Source organism: Maylandia zebra, linkage group LG3 (assembly GCF_041146795.1).
Source record: "Maylandia zebra isolate NMK-2024a linkage group LG3, Mzebra_GT3a, whole genome shotgun sequence".
Lineage (NCBI taxonomy): Eukaryota > Metazoa > Chordata > Actinopteri > Cichliformes > Cichlidae > Maylandia > Maylandia zebra.
Genome location: NC_135169.1, coordinates 12,565,317 through 12,586,388, shown reverse-complemented (window position 1 = coordinate 12,586,388; position 21,072 = coordinate 12,565,317). Strand labels below are relative to the sequence as shown.

General features: G+C 39.4%; 1 protein-coding gene and 1 long non-coding RNA gene across 2 annotated transcripts in view; both read left to right on the top strand.

Annotated features, from left to right (window-relative positions):
* Nucleotides 1-19,517, top strand: part of LOC143416667 (uncharacterized) — a 96,963-nt gene extending 77,446 nt beyond the window's left edge. Inside the window, exons 2-6 of the mRNA XM_076882120.1 lie at nucleotides 13,709-13,741; nucleotides 16,458-16,721; nucleotides 16,844-17,122; nucleotides 18,587-18,779; nucleotides 19,505-19,517. Coding sequence (XP_076738235.1) covers nucleotides 13,709-13,741; nucleotides 16,458-16,721; nucleotides 16,844-17,122; nucleotides 18,587-18,779; nucleotides 19,505-19,517 — 782 coding nt within the window. The remainder of the gene's footprint in view (nucleotides 1-13,708; nucleotides 13,742-16,457; nucleotides 16,722-16,843; nucleotides 17,123-18,586; nucleotides 18,780-19,504) is intronic.
* An 83-nt stretch (nucleotides 19,518-19,600) lies between these two features.
* On the top strand, nucleotides 19,601-20,191 carry LOC143414788 (uncharacterized). Its single transcript, XR_013095463.1, has 4 exons — nucleotides 19,601-19,701; nucleotides 19,829-19,879; nucleotides 19,964-20,020; nucleotides 20,135-20,191. It is a non-coding gene; the product is annotated as an uncharacterized LOC143414788 (long non-coding RNA).
* The last annotated feature ends 881 nt before the right edge of the window (nucleotides 20,192-21,072 follow it).

Below are 21,072 nucleotides of genomic sequence, written 5' to 3'. Positions count from 1 at the left end.
GAGCTCCGCCGGCAGCCAGCCGCGCCTGAGTGACCGAGCCCCAGGCCGAGAGGCCGGGGGCACCCCACCTCCGAAGTGGCCCGACTTCCTAAACGGCCGGGTAAGCAAGACATGCTGTGCCAAAGCATGGAGATAGCACAGGGCAACCTGGCTCCCAGCTGTCTCCTTGTGCAGGTCCCCAGTGGGAGATATTCGTAACTCTGCATTTACTTGGACAGGTGAAATTCAAATAGGTCATCATCATCATCATCGTTTACTTATATAGCACTTTAAAAACACACAAGGCCGACCAAAGTGCTGAACAAAAGAAACACAACAGATACCATAAGAATAATAAATACGATAAAATAATAAACATAGCAAAAACAATAAGATACAAGTCAGTCAACCACTGAATCAAAAGCCAGTGAATAAAAATGCGTTTTCAATCTGGATTTAAAAACCATCACTGATGTCGATTGCCTAATTTGAAGAGGAAGATTATTCCAAAGCTTAGGAGCCACAATAGAGAACGCTCGGTCTCCTCTCAGTTTCAACCGTGATTTGGGGACTGAGAGCAACAGCTGCTCAGCTGACCGGAGCGAATGAGTGGAGACATAGGGCTTCAGCAAATCAGACAGATACGCAGGTGCCAGACCATTTAAAGATTTAAAAACCAATAAAAGAACTTTAAAATGAATTCTAAATTCAATTGGAAGCCAGTGCAGGGAGGCCAGAACCGGAGTAATGTGCTCAAATTTCCTTTTACCGGATAAAAACCGTGCCACAGCATTCTGTACTAGTTGCAGGCATGTCAGAGTGCCCGGTCCAACCCCTATTAAAAGGGAGTTACAATAATCCAAGCGTGAGGTTATAAAAGTGTGGATAACAGTCTCCAAGTCACGCCTTGAAAGAAAAGGTTCAACCTTCGACAGACGCCTGAGTTGATAGAATGACGATTTCACCACCCCATTCACGTGGCCATCAAAGGTAAGTGCAGAGTCAATTTTTAACCCAAGATTGGTAATCGAGGTCATCAGCAGCAACCCAGAGTTAGGCCAGAGGATAACCCCTGTGTCACCTTCATCATTGCCTTTGGACCAACAGAGCATGCAACACACAAAGGATCATGTCAACTGCAGCCTTGTGGAGGTCCAGCTGGTGGACCGCACACCAGGAGGCAAACAGCCCCCAAAGAAAGCAGTAGGCAGTCCTGGTGGATGGTGCACAAAACTCCTGCAGCATTCTCACTTTTAGATCAGGCCAGGCCTGGAGCCTCTCCCTCTCAAGGTACAGGCTGTCACCCTGAGTCCTACTGGGAAAAGATGGAACAGTGACCCCCTCACCTGGGACAGGAGGTCCCTCAGAACAGGGAGCTCCGAGGGTGTCCTGGCCATGACTGGCAGGAAAACTGAAAACTAGCATGTAGGGCCAAAGAGGGGCCACCAGGATCAACCTCAACTCCTCAGTCTGTACCCGGTTAAGGAATAACTGGAGGAGGAAGTATGGAGAGAGAGCTTGTGGCCAGGAGTGCAACAGGTTGTCTCCAGGGAGAAGAACAGATGGCAATGTGTCGATTCTCTGGGGGGAAAAAAAGGTCTACTTCTGCCCCTCTGAAGCAACTCCAGATCTGGTGGACCACATCTGGATGGAGTCTCCACTCCTGTTGGATTGGGCTACCCCACGAGTGAAGCCCAAATGGGTCTAGGCACACCCCAAAGGTCTGCTGTCAATTCAGGGTGAGGGACATGGAGGCTCTGTTGGACTCCACGGTCATGCCCAGAAATCATGTGATGTGGGAAGGCTGCACGTGACATGAACAGAGCTACATGGCTGCAAAACTGTCCTTTAGTGCAGCAGAAGGATACGGCCCAATGCAGTGGGAGAAACTCTCACTCACTGGGTTAACAGCCAGTCAGCCACAGAGAGGACCCACTAGCCACGTGAATGCACTGACAGAGGTGTTCTGACTTTCATGCATGTTTCTCACACAGCATGCTGGTGTTCTTGGCTTCTTGGTCTTATGGGGTGCAGATACTCTCTCAGCACAATTTACCACACTGCTGGGTGTTATATACACTAGTGTATTCAGCTTTGCTGTAATGTTTTGGTTCTGGGTCTCATCATGATGCACCTTCCTTGTGTTTCCGGGGTTTTGATATTATGAAGATTAAGGGCACAACTTCACAAATCTGAATACAAACACACACACAAAGAAAAGAAAGGGGGGTGATGATGTTTCAGATTAATATTAATTGACAGATGCCTCAGCGTGTAGACAAGAAGACATGTGACATGTGAGTCTAGTGGTTCAGGTCACCCTTTAATTCTTTTCTGACCCCCCTTTGTTCTTCTGAGCAGACTGTGATGACTTCATGTGTGTAAAAGACTGTTGTAGGTTTATTTTTATCTGCTGAAAATCTGATACCACAAAATTTCTGTCTGTGCCTCCAAGAAAAGAGGAAATGCAGCCTGTGGTTTCAGCCTGAAGTCTAACGTTCATCTTCTTTAAAGTCAACACAGCACAGTGGAAATGTGCAGGTATGACAATGTGTGAAAACAGGTTAAAAGTAGCTTTATTGTGGTGATGACACATGCTGGACTAAAGAATAAATAAAGCATGTGGGCATCAAGAGAAACAGTGAAAAGCTTGTTTCTCACGCTCATGTCTTTAAGAGTCTCTGCATGGACGTGCTGTAAATGTTCATTTATCTCTGAAATAAATAAAATCATCCATCACTCTCTCTGTCCACAACATCATATACAGACATGTTTTTCTTCTTACTGCAACTTCCAAACAGGCCAGTTCCTCACAGTATAACACAAAAATGTATAAGCTGCAAATAAGCTAAAAACATGAAATTATATGTTAATGTATTTTACCTTTCAAAGAGAAAAGTAATGGGAAGAAGAAACATACCTGCTGTTAAAGAATCTAAAACACCTGGATGTCAACATGTTTGTATGTGTAGATGATACTGCACCAAACCTTAATTATAACCTTTGTAAGAATGTGTTTGACAGGATTAAGGATGGAGGCTGTGTTTGCATACTTTAACTTAGATTGATATTATAGACTGTATATTGACAATGGCCACTGTCTTGTTTTTTGAGTGATAAACTGAGGTACACTGCATGCTCATATGGAGGGGACTAGCCAATCACAAAGTTACCACAACTTAAAACATTCACTGCTCTGTTGTTCTGTTGTCTTTTTGGACTAATTTGGGTCGAGCCTATAATAACCTTTATATTGTGAAAGATGAGTTCCACTTAGACAGGTTATGGAGAGACAGACAACCATTCATGTTCACATCTACACCTAGTTGCAATCACCTGAATCACCAGTTAACATAATAATATGTGACTTTTGACTGTGTGAGGAAGCCAGAGTACCTGGAGAGAACCCAGACAAGGAGAACATGCAAACGCCACACAAAAATCCTCAGCTGGTGGATTCAAACCTGCAACCTTCTTAATGTTTAATGTCTGTGTAGGTTCTCAGTCATCCATCTCATGGTAGTCTAAGGAGTTTGGAAAGAAAGTGACTAAACTTCTTTAAGTTTCTTTAAGACGTGTCACCTCTCATCTAAGAGGCTTCTTCACTTCTAGAGGCAAACAGTGGAGACTCCAGTGGGAGTTGTCTCTTAAAAAGGTTCGTATACCCAATACTAATCATGTGTGTCATCACATGAGCGAAGGTGTGAATAAAGGTTTGGGTCATTATGCTGCATTGAAGACACCTCTGAACTCGGATGTTGGAAATTGGGAGTGACGTCACTCCTGAGTTAGCATGTTGCAGAAAAAGCTAGGAAACAGGATTTGTTTTGGTTCTTGGTAAATTAGAGCCACGCAGGTATGAATAGCAGTGCAGCATAATACTTGTTTTTTTGACTAATTGGTGCTCAAACCTAATCACAGCTTTTTTAGTGAGTCAAAAATACACCACAGTGGCAGTACAGACTTTGTCGTGGCCAGATGACTGGAGAGTGGCGCGAGCGCAAAAGCGGACGGTTGAGACAGGAATGAACTTAACAAAAAACAAACCGTTTACTTTAGGCTGGATCAACAATATAAACAAAAGCAAACAGAAACTAGGACGATGTTAACAGTAAACTAAACTGGGGAAAACTAACACTAGACACAGTGAACATGAAACCTGAATGTGGCTAACATGGACATGAATACCTGAGACTTGACTGAACAGAAACATGGCACATGGTGAAAAGATGACCTGCCAACGAACGAATGAAAACTCACACCAAAAATACACAAGAGGCTGACGAGGGAAGTGGAACACACGGGAAACACAACTGCAATAAACATAATGACGCACGAGGAAGACAAACCAAACACAGGACGTGATACTGTCAAAATAAAACAGAAAAAACGGAAAAAGACACCTGAACCAGGGAAGAAACAGACATGGGGACATAGAAGCAGAAATGGGAGGCGAAAACAGTGACATGACTGGACACAACACACGTGGACATACAAGACTGACAGAGGCAACATGGAAGTACGAGGGGAACAAGGAGACGAGACACGGACATGACTAAGGAACAAACACAGAGGACATAACTCAGACAGGAAACAGGGAATGACACAGCGACAAGAAAACATCCATCAGAAATATGACTAAACTTGGAAGCAAAACCAGGTCGAAACTCAATACTAACTAATAGAAAACTAAAAGATCACAACACAAAGAAATCACAAAAACACAAAAAACTCAAACTGCTGGGTCAAACGACCTCGAACCATAACAGTTTTACTCCTGTTTATGTTCAGTGCCGCCATCTTGGATCGTTAACTCAGAGTACACTGGTCTGCTCAGACTTTCAGAGTGGGAGATCTGAGTTGAGGAAGCGTTCCACAAAAAAAAATTCTGACTGGCAACTTTTGACTTATTCAGGCATTATAACCAGAGATTTCAGGAGAGACCTTGCCTCACCCTCTCATGTGACCAATTCAAGTCACCTGTGGTAAAATTTCTTATATGAATAAGAATCTTTTAAAACAATGCTCTAAGTTTGTTTGTTTTGTTTGATTTTCTCTCAGTTTGATCCTGATGCTGTTTAATCTTTACCTCATTACTCAGTACTCTTTTCTACGTTAATGCTGATGGTGAGACATTGTTATTTTTCTCTTTACTCAATAAATAATTAGATTTTTATTTTTACTTTTTAATGTTAAGAAGAGTAAAGATCACTGCAGATGTTTGCATTTTAGAAACGCAAATATCTGCAGTGAAACTTCAGAGACAGAACATATCAGAGTAGTTTTATCATTGTACGTGTGTAGAGTAGGGTTGTCCAAAATTGACACTTCCTTAGTAATCATCACTAAAACAGAATGAAGATGCTCATTTGCATCAATGTTGATATCAGTAGTCTTGTCTTGGCTTCCTCCAGCTGAGGCATAATTTGACAGCACTGCTGCAGACAGACAGGGACCCAGCTCCTCCCCTCACTAACAGCTGAATGATCACAATGTTCAACACTTTAGTAGGAAAGGTCAGAGGTTAGCAAAGCTCCTGTTTCAGACGCTGACATCATCAACTTCAAACAGCGTGCAGTCAGGACCTTAGAGGATGCACGAAGCATGTATTGGGTGGGTGAAAGTCCCTCCCAATGAAAAGTCTACACAGTCGACACATTTGCAGGACTCTGCTCTCGAAGCTGAATCCTGCTTCTGTGAATCAGCTGAGCTTTGATAGTTTGGAGGGACACATAGTGCCACCTGCTTCAGAGATATTGTTAAATAGTGGTTAAAAATCTGTAAATGATATCAAACATAAGATATGAATGCTGTAGAAACTCATTAACCTGAAGATGTAGAGCACAGAGCGATGAATGAAACATTTTTATTCCCATTAATTGTTTTATTGTTGAGTGCGCTCTCAGTGCAGCTGTTGATTTCTGAGGCTCTGAAACTTTAAACTGGATCAATTTAAACTTTAAAGGTTACAGTCCCACAGCCTAAAAAAGGAAACATGGACATAACTTTATTTGCAGATGAAAGTGAAATAAATTTGATTTGCATGATCAGACACTCAGAATCAGAATCAGAATCAGAAAGGGGTTTATTGCCAAATGTTGAGCAGGTTTACAACATTAGGAAATTGCTGCGGTGCTTCAGTGCAAACATAGTGTCATAAATAGCACTTAAATAGACATGAAAAAATAAAAGTAGGGATAAGAATTAAAAGTGCTACGTAGAAAGATATGTGCATGAGCTATACATGAGATATATACATGAGAATAAGAATTAAGAGTGCTACGTAGAAAGATATATACATGAGTGCAGGTGGTGATCAGTGCCAAACATGGAATGATGCAGTGAACACAGCGTAGGGTCATGTGTTAGTGGTGGGAACAGTCATATGGTTATTGTTCATGTGTCCAACAGCAGAGGGGAAGAAACTGTTCTTATGGCGATGCATATCTCTTGCATCTGTTCTCTGTAAAAGACACTTAGTATCAGTCAGCCTAATTTCTGATACAATGGATCCATGCTTTCATGATGTTATGCCAAATTCTGACCCTACCATCTGAATGTTGCAGCAGAAACTGAGACTCATCAGATTAGACAATGTTTTTACAAACTCATGTTGTCAGGTTTTGGTTTTGAATTATAGCCTCAGTTTCCTGTTCTTAGCTGACAGGCATGGCAGCTGGTGTGGTCATCTGCTGCTATATGACATTTACTTCATGTTGTGCATTCATTGCAACCGAGATATGCGTTCTGCATATCTCGGTTGCAATGAGTGGTCTGGCCATTCTCCTCTAACATTGAGTTATTTTCACCCAGTGAACTGCTGCTCACTGGTTATTTTCTCTTGTGACTATTCTCTGTAAAACTTTGCTGCAGTGTTAAATCTAAAAACAGACATAGATCAGGAAACTAAACTAAACTAAACTAAACTAAACAAAACTAAACATGGTTTAAAGCACAAATGTTAAAACTACATTCTTCCTGTTTCACCACTTACAACATTCATATAACTGCTGTGTTTGTGGCTGTGCTGTATCCAAATATTTAACCTTCCAAATGAGTTATTATCATCTGTTTTTACTGCAGCTGTTCTCACTGAAAATATTTTATGAGAATTATTTGTGTTATTATTTTATGTTAACAATATTTAAATAAAATAATTGTTTTTCACACTTAAAACAAGTCTTGGACTTTTGTTCTCCTCATTTCCTCTTTAACCCTCAGTCAGCTCACATATGTGTAATGAAACTTACTGTCTGTCTGTTATTGGTCAGTTTAGTCTGTGTGTTAAAGGCCTTTTCATAAAAATCTGGTCAGACCTTGTTAAGTTGTTATTTCTGTGTAAAAGGAAGGAAGCAGAGAGAAGTTTTAAAACCTCTTTGTTTCCTTCACAGCTCTTTGGTATCTGCTGTGCTGCTGCTTCACTCTCTCTCTTTAAAGAAAGTTGTAGAAGTTTTAAACTCTTTGTTTCCTTCACAGCTCTTTGGTATCTGCTGTGCTGCTGCTTCACTCTCTCTCTTTACAGAAAGTTGTAGAAGTTTTCAGACGTGTCACTGCTGGATGTGAGGATGGGAGCCACTTTGCTCTGTGAGCTGGGCCTATTCTGTGAGTACATCACTGACTTCTATTGTTTGATTCATACTGATCCATAAACATGTTTTAGTAAGAAGAACAGAGCATCAGTCATTTGACCATTTCAGGTCATGTGATCAGAGGACTCTCATGTTTGTTACCAACATGGTTGTTTGTAGACTGGATTAGATTTTAAGATAAGATAAGATAAGATAAGATAACCTTTATTAGTCCCACACGTGGGAAATTTGTTTTGTCACAGCAGGAAGTGGACAGTGCAAAAGTTATGAGGCAAAAATTAGAATACAATAAGAATAAATACAGTACACAACTGTACAGAATAGAATAAAATAAAATACTATATACAGTAGAATAAAATAAAATAAATATACAATAAGATAAAAATAGAATACAAATACAAATACTATAAACAACTGAGTAAAAATACAACGATGACAGAAAGGATTATTGCACTTAGTATTATTGCATATGTATGGATGTGTGTGCTTGATCAGTTAAAGTCTTTGTTGTGGAGTCTGACAGCAGTGGGGAGGAAAGACCTGCGAAATCTCTCCGTCCCACACCGTGGGTGCCGCAGTCTCCCACTGAAGGAGCTGCTCAGTGCTGTCACAGTCTGCTGCATGGGGTGGGAGATGTTGTCCATCAGGGATGACAGCTTAGCCGCCGTTCTCCTGTCACTCACCACCTCCACTGGGTCCAGAGGGCATCCTAGAACAGAGCTGGCCCTTCGGATCACCCTGTTTAGTCTCTTCCTGTCCCCAGCAGAGATGCTGCCGCCCCAGCTGACCACACCATAAAAGATAGCAGAAGCCACAACAGAGTCATAGAAGGTCTTCAGGAGTGGGCCCTCCACCCCAAACGACCTGAGTCTCCGCAGCAGGTACAGCCTGCTCTGCCCTTTCCTGTAGAGGGCGTCTGAGTTATGAGTCCAGTCCAGTCTATTGTTGAGATGAACACCAAGGTACCTGTAGCTGTCCACAGCCTCAATGTCCATACCTTGGATGTTCAGTGGTTGCAGTGGAGAATGCTTGTGCCTGCGGAAGTCTACCACCAGTTCCTTGGTTTTACTGGCGTTGATCTGGAGGTAGTTCAGCTGGCACCAGTCCACAAAGTCTTGGGTCAGACCTCTGTACTCCTTGTCGTCCCCATCAGTGATGAGGCCGACTATTGCAGAGTCATCAGAGAACTTCTGCAGGAAGCACTGGGTGGAATTGTGGGAGAAGTCTGCAGTGTAGATGGTGAAGAGGAACGGAGCCAGAACCGTTCCCTGTGGGGCCCCCGTACTGCAGACGACCCTGTCCGACACACAGCCCTGAGTCCTCACATACTGTGGTCGGTCGGTGAGGTAGTCCAGGATCCAGGTAGTGAGGTGATGGTCCACTCCAGAGTTCACCAGCTTGTCCTTTAGAACCGAGGGAAGAATGGTGTTGAAGGCACTGGAGAAATCAAAGAACATGATTCTCACAGTGCTTCCAGCGGTCTCCAGGTGAGCGAGGGAACGATGTAGGAGGTGAATGACGGCATCATCCGCTCCAATGCCAGGCTGGTAGGCAAACTGAAGTGGGTCCAGTGATGAGCTTATTAGGCGCCGAAGCTGAGCCAGGACCAACCGCTCCAGGGTCTTCATCAGGTGCACTGACTCAGATCAGAGTGGAGCTGGTTTAGTTTATCTAAGAAAGGTTTGTTTCTCCATCAGTGATAATTTGATGCTTATTACATCCTAATATAAAATGTAACCAATCATAGAAGACACTGATTAAATATTTAACAGCAGTGATTAAAGCCAGTGCTAGATTTAAACAATTTTTAATGCAGACTAACAGTAAACTGCTTCCTTAGTCAAGGTATAAAAGAGTACTACACTGATCCTACTCCTTATTAAATGAAACTTGCTTCCTAAAGGAAGATTAGAGCTCGTCCAGCCATAAATAGAGATTTTTTTTAAACTCCCAGTAGGCAGGTTTAACTTCAGCTTAATGGTGTTTGCTGTTGAAGACACGTGAATTATTTCCACCTTATATTATATACCACCTTCTAGAGAAATTCTTGTTGAGAGAAGTGACCCATTGCAATTTGTCAATGACATCACTTTTTGAGATTGTCAAATACATAAAGGAAATACTGGGGAGATCATTTCCCTGTTGGAAGCCAGTCGTTCATCTGTTGCCCAAAGAGGATGGACTGTACCGTTTTTAGGACACTAATGTTTTGTTATCACCATGTTTTGTTATCACCATGTAGACTGGATTCTATTTTAGTGCACTGACTCAGATCATAGTAGATGTAAATCTCCAAGTGTTTTAAGGCGCTTGGTAAGAAAGCGACTGCACTTTAAACCCTAGTGGGATTGTTCCTTAAGAAGGTCATTAACTCACCAAAAACAACTTTGGGAGCAATCATCAGAAAATGGAAGACATACAAGACCACTGATAATCTCCCTCGATCTGGGGCTCCACGCAAGATCTCATCCCGTGGGGTCAAAATGATCATGAGAACGGTGAGCAAAGATCCCAGAACCACACGGGGGGACCTGGTGAATGACCTGCAGAGAGCTGGGACCAAAGTAACAAAGGTCACTGTGACAAAGTGGCTAGGACAGAATTCATTTGCCATTTGTCACTTGCGTATATTGTTATTCTGTGTTCTGTTATTTTACAGTCAGCCATAATGCTTTAATTTAGACAGTGCTGGTGTAACTTCTCTTAACACACAATATCCCGGGTTTTGTTTGTGGTAGCAGTAGTTACATTCTTTACATCCATGCATGTGTTTTAAAGCAAACACTACTAACCATCAGATCATCTGAATTTTCTTTTGTTTACAGGCACATGTCTAGTAAATTATGTTTCTTTATGTTGCTTTGGTTATACTTACCATGGTGTCCATGTTGTGCATTCAGGTCCTGTATGTGAGACGGGTGTATGGGAAGGGCCGCCCACTACTTCCTGTTTATATAGGGTCATGAGGTCAATGATTGGATCACTGGGTGTAACCAAATGGAGGGTTTTTCATTTTGTATAGTATTGTTTGTTTTCTTTAAAGTAGCCTTTTGAGTTATATTGTATGCAGTGTTTTACTTTACAAACCATTTAGTTGAGTAAATGAGTTTGTCAGTTTCATGCATGACTTTATTCCTGTTCTTTGTTTAGAATTGTATTATTTGGTTTGACCTATTTTGTTCAATGGTAGGGACTAACGAGGTCAGGTGTGGGCAAAGTCTTGTATAAAGCCAGTGGGATTTTTGCATGCCTGATTGATTGTTTTATGGTAAAAGGGAGATGCTAGCAATAAAGTATGCTTAAAAAGAACTTCAATTGTCTGCTAATGCTATTTACTTATCACCTTCCTTGCTGCTTAAGTTATGCTACATCACATCACATCAGTAACACACCACAACGGCAGGGAATCAAATCCCGCAGTGCCAGACGTGTTCCGCTGCTGAAGCCAGTGCATGCCCAGGCCCGTCTGAAGTTTGCCAGAGAGCACATGGATGATACAGCAGAGGATTGGGAGAATGTCATGTGGTCAGATGAAACCAAAGTAGAACTTTTTGGTATAAACTCAACTCGTCGTGTTTGGAGGAAGAAGAATACTGAGTTGCATCCCAAGAACACCATACCTACTGTGAAGCATGGGGGTGGAAACATCATGCTATGGGGCTGTTTTTCTGCCAAGGGGACAGGACGACTGATCCGTGTTAAGGACAGAATGAATGGGGCCATGTATCGTGAGATTTTGAGCCAAAACCTCCTTCCATCAGTGAGAACTTTGAAGATGAAACGAGGCTGGGTCTTCCAACATGACAATGATCCAAAACACACCGCCCGGGCAACAAAGGAGTGGCTCCGTAAGAAGCATTTGAAAGTCCTGGAGTGGCCTAGCCAGTCTCCAGACCTCAACCCCATAGAAAATCTGTGGCGGGAGTTGAAAGTCCATGTTGCTCGGCGACAGCCCCAAAACATCACTGCTCTCGAGAAGATCTGCATGGAGGAATGGGCCAAAATACCAGCTACTGTGTGTGCAAACCTGGTAAAGACCTATAGTAAACGTTTGACCTCTGTTATTGCCAACAAAGGTTATGTTACAAAGTATTGAGTTGTATTTTTGTTATTGACCAAATACTTATTTTCCACCCTGATTTACGAATAAATTCTTTACAAATCCTACCATGTGGATTCATGGATTTTTTTTTTTTTCACATTCTGTCTCTCACAGTTGAAGTGTACCTCTGGTGCAAATTACTGACCTCTGTCATCATTTTAAGTGGGGGAACTTGCACAATCGGTGGCTGACTAAATACTTTTTTGCCCCACTGTATATAATGTTCTTCCTCTACACCCCCCCCCCCCCCCCCCCCCCCCCCCCCAATTTTTGCACATGTCGAGGAGCGTGTCAGGCTACATTTCACTGTGTGTTATACTTGTATAACTATGCATGTGACAAATAATAAAGAACCTTGACCTTGACCTTGATATATATATATATATATATATATACAGAGAGAGAGAGAGAGAGAGAGAGAGAGAGAGAGAGAGAGAGAGAGAGAGATTAGTATGCTTTGAGCATTTGCTTTTCTAATTATTTGCTTTGTTTTCATTTTCAGTTCAAACGCCAAATGACATTGTGCTGCGATACAAATCCCTCCTCAAGACATTTCCAAAGACGAAGACCATGACCAAAGCTTTTCAGAAGCATGGGCTAGACAGGAACACTGTTGTGTCCACTTCATCAGTTGGGGAGCTTGCTATTGCGGTCCCCAATGTGTACCAGGAGCTACTGTCCAACAGGCCTAGTGGAGATACGGTACTAGCTTTTGCTAAGCGATGTGAGGCTGCAATTCAAGGCAGTGATGAAGTAAAAAACAAAATAGAAAGTATGAAGGCCGCTGGTACTTTGCTTCCAATTCGAAGAGGGAAATCTGTCTGAAACCCTAATTTGTTCTAAGTGGTTTTGTTTTTTTGAGCATATTGAACTGAAGAAAAGATGTGCAAAACCAAACATTTTTCAAAGATCTGTTCACATATGTGTTGAGTTTCCACACAACTAAGAGATTTACCTGTTAGTTTATTTTATTGTTTTTTTGTTTTTGTTTTTTGATTTGTATAAATGTGTGTAGAGTAAATAATACAGCTGTGCAGTTTCAGTTAAGGTATAATAATTTATTATATTATAATTATTATAATTTTCCTTTGTTTTATGCCAGTGGTGGATTTAGGGATGGGATTTGTTTCCTTAATATAGTTTTAGCTATCTTTAAAGGGCTTGTATATAAGTTTAGCAATGCCAAATAACTGTTGGTGCTTTATACTTTTTATAGTAATGCCTAGTAATACTTAGAAATGTTTGTTGATCATAAATAAATGTTGACATGTTTTAAACTTTACAACAAAACTCTCTTTTGTCATTTATAAATGTTTAGTAGTCATAAATAAATGGTGTCATGCTTTACACTTTACAATAAGGCTCCCATTTGGCATTTATAAATGTTTATTTGTCATTAATAAATGGTTTTATGCTTTACACTTTACAATAAGTCTCCCATTTGGCATTTATAAATGTTTATTTGTCATTAATAAATGGTTTTATGCTTTACACTTTACAATAAGGCTCCCATTTGGCATTTATAAATGTTTATTTGTCATTAATAAATGGTTTTATGCTTTACACTTTACAATAAGTCTCCAGTTTGGCATTTATAAATGTTTATTTGTCATTAATAAATGGTTTTATGCTTTACACTTTACAACAAAGCTCCAATTGATAGTTGTGGATATTTATAATGCATTTATGAAGTACAATTTTATATGATAAAAAATATGTTTACAAATGCTGATTGTGCTTACAGGATAGTAACTTAGTCTGAAATGTTTAATATAGCAACTCTAGATAAAATATATAGGTGAACACATTTGGCTCACTATTTGGCAACAAACCGGTCAGTTTTTTTTCTTTTTCTCACCCTTAACTAATGCATAATAAACCATTAATAATGGTTTATAAAGCATTTACAGATTAATTAATAATATAGCTATAAACTATTTATTAGCATCTATAAGGGGAGACTTATTGTAAAGTGGTACCATTTATTGTGATTTTGTCAGTTGTATAATGTCTGATGATGTTTCATTCATTATTTTAGTGCTCAGTACAGTCAGACATGGAAACACTGAAGGTGAGAAACTGTTTTCTTCTTCTTGTGTTGCTCTAAATGACGTCCTCTGTGTTATATTTTGTATCATGAACCAAACATTTCATTGATTTATTGGTTAAAATGTTAATATAACCATGTTAAGTGTGTGAGCACTCAAGCACACACCCACGATACAAACTGTACATTTACTGAAGAGCTGTGGCTTCATACATGTAGATTTTCTTTTCATGTTTATCTGATCTGAAAACATCAACAGTGTGTGTAGTGCAGATTATCTCACTGAGTTTTGCTGTTCTTCACATCACACTGACCTGTGATGTGAAGAACTCTGCTGACTTTGAATATGACTGGTTCAGAGAACCCAGTGTTTACTCTAACCAGAAGACCAAAGTAGCTGGTGAATCAAAGGGAGAACTTGTGACCTCTAAAGGCGGCATCTACGCCTGCAGAGGACGTATAAAAGGGACAAATTTACTCACAGTAGAAAGTGATCCAGTCATCATTCAGGAAACTGGTGAGTTTAAAATGTCATAAGAAATAAAACAACATGGATTCCCCAAAGTTTGGAGATCAGAGGGGGATAATATTATGACAAAAACTTATGTTACAAAGTGATTTACGGCCCCAACCTGCCAAGTTATTTCTGAATATATAAAGTGTTATAAAGTTAAAAAATAATAAACAATAATGGGGTTATAATATTTGATAATACTGTTTTTATTTTTAATGATAATATGTTAATCAGTCAGAAATTAAATGTGTGGCTCAGTCATTCATAAACGTGTTTTGTGATTTGGCCCCTGATGCTCCAGTTGTCACGGTTCAGCATTTTGAGTCTCGTGTGTTTTGGTATTTTATAATATGTTTTATGTTCTGAGTCCTTTGCTGTTTTGATTATTGTAGTTATTATTATTATTATTATTACCCCAGGATCAGTTATGGCTGTTACGGTTTTAGTTCTTAGGTTTTGTTTTATGTGTTCATGTTGTGTTTACTCTGTGCATTTCTGTCCCACGTTTCAGGTCTCTATGTTCTGTCTCAGTCTCTGTTAAGTTTACATGTCTAGAGTTCAGTCGGTGTGTTTCCTGTTTTACTTTGAAGGTCTGCGTCTCATGTCAGTGTTTCTAGTTTTGTTTCCCTTGTCTCGTCCCCCTAATAGACCCTGTGCACGAGAAAATGATAACTTCCTGGTTTGAGACAGGATCTGGGGTTGTACATTTCTGGTAGCTTTACTTTGTGGTCAATCGCTACTGTGAAGACATCCTCCAAAATCATGTCCAAAACACAAAAACTGAAAGATCGCGTTAAGTTACAAAGAGCAGAAGGTGGGAACACTCACCACTGTGTGTCATAAAAAAATCTAATGATCAATTTTGACGTTTAAAGAGTTTAGATCAATCAGTTGTTTACATCACTCAACACAAGCAGAACTGCATCACTGCAGCAGAAGACACATCGTCCACATTCAGAAGCACATCTCTGTATAGTGACTGGTCTTATGATTTAAACAGGCAAATGTTCAGCATTCAAACTACAGGTGAAGAATAGTCAAACCAGATGTTTCCCTGTTATGTCGATATCAGCTAGTCAAGCACACACCTACACAGCATGTTAACAAACCGTGAAAAAAGCCACACAAAAAATGAATGATTGCTGGTAAGGGTTTCTATACATTAGTATTTATGAAGGGTATGTTGTGACTTACCTTCAAAATTACAGTGGTCCTTCGCTATGACGCGGTTCACCTTTCAACTCGCTGTTTAGCAGATTTGTTAGTGCAAGTTTGCACGTTTTTTTTTTTACATCACATTGTGTCCTGCGTCCTGATCGCTGCAGACGATCTCCTCTGTGCCGTCTCTGCTGCACAGTACACAATCGCTGCATCGATGGCTAGCAGTGTGACTCTGAAGTGCAGTCAAACTGCTTTTTCCCCAACAAACACAACAATGTCGACGAAACGTTTACCACCATCAAAAAAATAAAATTGGCTACTTGATTTCACCTATCGCTGGTTATTTTTAGAACATAACACCCGCGATAAACGAGGGACCGCTGTTTACAAATACTGAGAAATATAGAATTTAAATCCTTTCTCTGTTCTGCTCTGAGGCGCGGGGGAAAAATATCGACAGGTCTATGAACAGCATCTACATATATATTCCGTAAATGCCCAAGACATCTCGAGAAATGTAAATCTCACCTCGATTCATCAATTTGGTTGACTTGTTTTGGAAAAAGCGGCAGTAAACAAGGAGCGAATATAACACCGGAAACGAAGCGCCCTACAGGAGTTTCCCCACCGGAAGTAGCATATGCTAATGTGCACATAGTCTATTACTCCCAGCTGTGCTCTCCTTCTGTGTCTCATTCCCTTCATTATACTGCAGCTCTGTTACCATGTTGAGACAGAAATCAGAGAAAATTTGAAATGTCTTAAACTGAGAGGAAAGAAAAAACAATATAAAGAAAATATTTGTGTAGATTTTGTTTTGTTGGAATTTGAGTCACTTGAAGAAATCTTTTAAAATTTAGGATATTTTACATTTACATTGTATCAGGTGTATATTTTCTTACCTGCTTTTTCATAACAGCATATAGACCCAGGGCCATATCCATTTACCCAGAGTCACTAACTGAAAATCTTCAGATCTGTTTTAGGTATGATTGATTGTTTTTATGCAATTTTAATGAATCATCTGCATATTTATATAATTTTCCTCCTTTTTCATAACATCAGATAAACCCAGGGCCACACTGACAGCAGGAACTACAATCATACCAGTAGGGGGCAGTGTGACACTGACCTGCTCTGTGCAGAGCTCTGATGGATGGAAATATGAGTGGTTCAGACGAACCCAAACAACCTCTGAAGGTAAAATCAGAGATCAACAAAACAGAGATATCAGAGTATCTCAAGGAGGAATCTACAGCTGCAGAGGAACAAGAGGAAACCCAGTTTACTACACTTATATAAGTGATGATGTCACCATTGAGATAACCTGTGAGTTCAGTCATTTAGTTTGAAATATACATTCACTCATGATTATCAAACATACAATGTGAAGTTTTCTGTGTTGATTTCATGTTTCTGTTTGTATCTCAACTGTTAATATGTGTAAACAGTTTCCAATAAAGTTGTTGTAAAACAACAACCCAACTGGCCTCAGATATTCAGAGGTGAGACGATCACTCTGACATGTGAGGTGCAGGAAGGAGGTGAAACCACTGAGTGGTGGTATGAATGGAGAGGACCCAGCACACCCACACAGTGGACACACAATAATGATGTGACATTCAGAGTTTCTGAGTCCAGCAGTGGAGACTACATGTGTAAGAGTCGACGCAGAGATGACTCATATTCTTCAACAGAGTGGAGTGAAGCCTTCACATTGTCAGCATCAAGTAAGTCATGTTTGTTGTGTGATCTCCATTTGACAAATGTCATAATGGTCAGCACAGGATGAATTCAATGGTCTACAAAGCATGTTACATTGTTGGTCAGACAAAGAGCTGCAGCTACTAGTAGCCTCATTGTAGACAGTTTGTCACCACTTTGTGTCACGAACTGGTATAGAGCTGGTATAGAGACGCCAATGCTGACCTGCTGCTCCATCACCTGAGGACAATACTGACAGAAATAAACAGAGATAATAATAATAATAATAATAATAATAATAATAATAATAATAATAATAATAATAGTAGTAGTAGTAGTTTACAACAAATAACAATAAATCTACAGTTTGTATTTTTTTTTAAGTCATTCTGGCCTGTCCTCTCATAAAACACTGCCATTTGTTAAAATAAAACACACACATGACTGTGTTTAATACAAAAAGCAATGATGACCAATTAGATTTAGAGCTCAATTGAAAACATTTATGGTTGGAGCCACACCAGCTTCACTCCAAAAAAGACACCAGAGCAAAGCAGCAGATGGAGGAGAATCGAGGGAGGGAAGTTAAAAATATAACATAAACATAAAAATATTGTTACTGTTACTATGACTACCATAATCTCCACCACTAGTCACCTCCAGCAGGAGGATACTGAGATTGAGCCCTTTAAAGTCACTCACAGAACCTGAAGATGGTCCAGTTCAGTGTGTGTGTGTGTGTGAATGTAGAACCACATAAGTGATGGATATGTTTGATTTACTGATATTATTAATGATGTGATTTTTGATATTTGATGTTAGTTACTGTCTCTGACTGTATCAGTGAAGACCTCCCTGCTTTATCACTGTAACCAGTAGCATTTATTCATAATGTGTGTTCAAATATTCAGAAATAGTATAAAATACAGAGTATCTTTAATTAATTTTGTTATGGAAACTTTTTTCATGCTGTGAAATTTGAAACTTTAACCAGGACTGCTGTATTTTACCTGTTACTTTGCTCACAAATGCTGTAATCGATCATTACTACATGTATGTGTTTTAATGTATAATAACAGCAACAGCAGATAAAAATATAGTTTTAAAAAGGAAAAGAAACATTTAAACCTTCACAAAAGGTGACTTCTTTCTATTATACAGTATAAAACAAACACCAAACATTTCCCTCTTAACACATCATTGTGTTTCCTTCAGCAGTGAACTCCATTAGTTTACATTCAGTGTAACTTCTTCAGGCCAGAAAATGGACAAATAGTTTTACTATTCTTACTTTGTGATGTAAGAGTTACTGCAGCTCTGGCATCATGTTGACATAGACACAATTCAGCAACAGAAAATCAAACTGTCTTAAAGTGCAGAGAAAAAAGTTTGTTCTTTCATCTGGGGAGTTTTTAAAGTTTAAATGTATTTTCTTGTATTTTTAGTCAAGAGGATGAAAAATGTATATGTTTCCTTTTTCATAACATCAGATAAACCCAGGGCCACACTGACAGCAGGAACAACAATCATACCAGTAGGGGGCAGTGTGACACTGACCTGCTCTGTGCAGAGCTCTGATGGATGGAAATATGAGTGGTTCAGACGAACCCAAACAACCTCTGAAGGTCAAATCAGAGATCAACAAAACAGAGATATCAGAGTATCTCAAGGAGGAATCTACAGGTGCAGAGGAGGAAGAGGAAACCCAGGTTACTACACAGAGGACAGCCAAGAAGTTCACATTAACACAACTGGTGAGTTTGGATTCAGCAACAATGTTGAATAGATTGATGATTGAGGATTACTATGAAGGCCAAACAGCATTATATCTCATGGTAACCTCTTTGGCATTGTAAAAATGTTCTTATTGGAAATGGTTGAACATGAATAGTCATGTAAAATGTGGAGTCTAGAGAATCAGTGTCAGGAATGTGATCCAAGGAGGGGAGACTAGGTGGGATTGTGAATGTGAAACAATCATTTTCAGCAAATCTCCAAATCAACATAAATTCACAATTAGTTCTGTAACAATTCTACAAGTAACACTGCAAGTAGTGTAGAACAGGAGTCACAACATGAAACCACAGAGCAGAGTCATGCTGACAGTTTCTGACAGGAAACAGAAAATCTCAATGTAAACATCAGTTTTTGTTTCTTTATATTAAGATTTCAGATCCAAAATCTGACATTTTCTAGTTTCAGGTTTTGGATGTGAAAGAAGTTCATTTATCGTTCCGTTCATCATCGGACTTGTTAGTGGAATTATTGTCGTGCTGCTGCTGATGTGTTGCTATAAACAGATAAAGGGTGAGAGATTTTCTGTTTGAAAATTTACAAGAAAAATAATTTATTTTGATGCTGTGACACTTTTAAACAAACTGATGTAATAATCTTTGTGCTTTTTACAGAACCCTGTTGTAAGAGGTTGGTGCAGCAGTTTAGTTTCATTTATATAACTTCAAATGAAGCTAACTTTGAATTATTCCTCATTAAATTTTCATTATTTGTTTCAGTCTCACTCAGTCTCAGAGCACCAATCAAAGCTCTGCTTCACAACAAACATCCAACCAGAATGAAACTCAGGTTTACTCCTCTCTTCTTCATGGTGAGACCAGAAATTATTACTTTTCTCTTTAATACAGTTTTCAACACTCAGTTTTCCAGCAAACAGTGACAAAAACAAAAATAAATAATATTTTTCTTCCTTCTTTCTTATTTTCAATGACTTGTAGGTGATCTTTCAGTCTATGAATCAATCAGAGGCTCTGGAAACACTGGAAGTGGTACAAACAGTATAAACTTTGATAATAGCAGAGCTGTAAGAAATGTAAATATTTATTCTGACTGATCAAACTTCATTATTTCAGCAGATGAATACAACAACGTCACATCTGGATTTCAGCTTGAAGGTCTTGATAAAAGGAGTGAGTACAAGAAACATGAAATGTAATAATTGGTCGAATGTTTTTGTAACTTGTGTAATTTTAGAGGAAGACAATCTCCATGTTATTAAACACAATAATCCATCATCACTACAGGCAGACATGATGGCACAGAGGAGAGCTCTGACTACAATAATGTGAATCCTGAATCAGCCTCAGGTACAAATGTGAACTCTACAGACACTGAATCATTAGTAATCAGATTACATGTGCAGTTAAATGTGTGACATCATTGCTAAAGTTTGTGGAGCTGATGAGCTGAATCACTTTTTATACGATTGGCTTTAGTTGTGTTCTGCTGCTGTTGTGATGTCTGAATAAAATAGATGAGATCAGTTCTGTGTGATTAAAGCATGAACGTGTCAGAAAGCATCATCACATCTTTGGCAACATTATTTCTTTGTTTTTCACTTTCAAACTCGTATTTGTTCTGATTTTGTTTCAGGTCCATAAAAGGATTATTTCAACAAAACTCAAGACTCACGAACAACGTCAACAACGTCAGTGTAAACAATGACATGCTCTTGGTTTAATATCAACACTGGAAGACTGATTATATGGTTCATCTTTGTATTAAAATCCTATTGTGTTTATTTCTGTTGTAATAAGTGGAGGGTGGATGGTGTGGGACATTGTTTCTGTCAAGACACAATTTCATGATTTGGTTCTGTGAGTTTGTTTCAGTCTCTTTGTTTTATTTCTATAAGATGTTCACTCACTTCCTGCTGAATTTTACATGTTATCTTTAAAGTGTAAGAATAGATTATTTTAGTATTAGGGATTTAGTTGTATTAACGATAGTAAAGCATTATATTCGTTATTCATTTAAGTAGGCCATAGGTCAAGCTGCTAAACACTCACACATAGAGCAGACACACAGAATTGGGAGAATAAGTCAGAGGTGTATGTGAGAAGCAGAGGTGGCAGAAAGGAGAACACAGTGTGCGAAGAAATGGGCAGCAAGGACACGAGAAAGGGAGACAGCAGATAGAGAGACATTAGCAGGCGCCTAGTTTTGAGAAGACAAAGGTTGT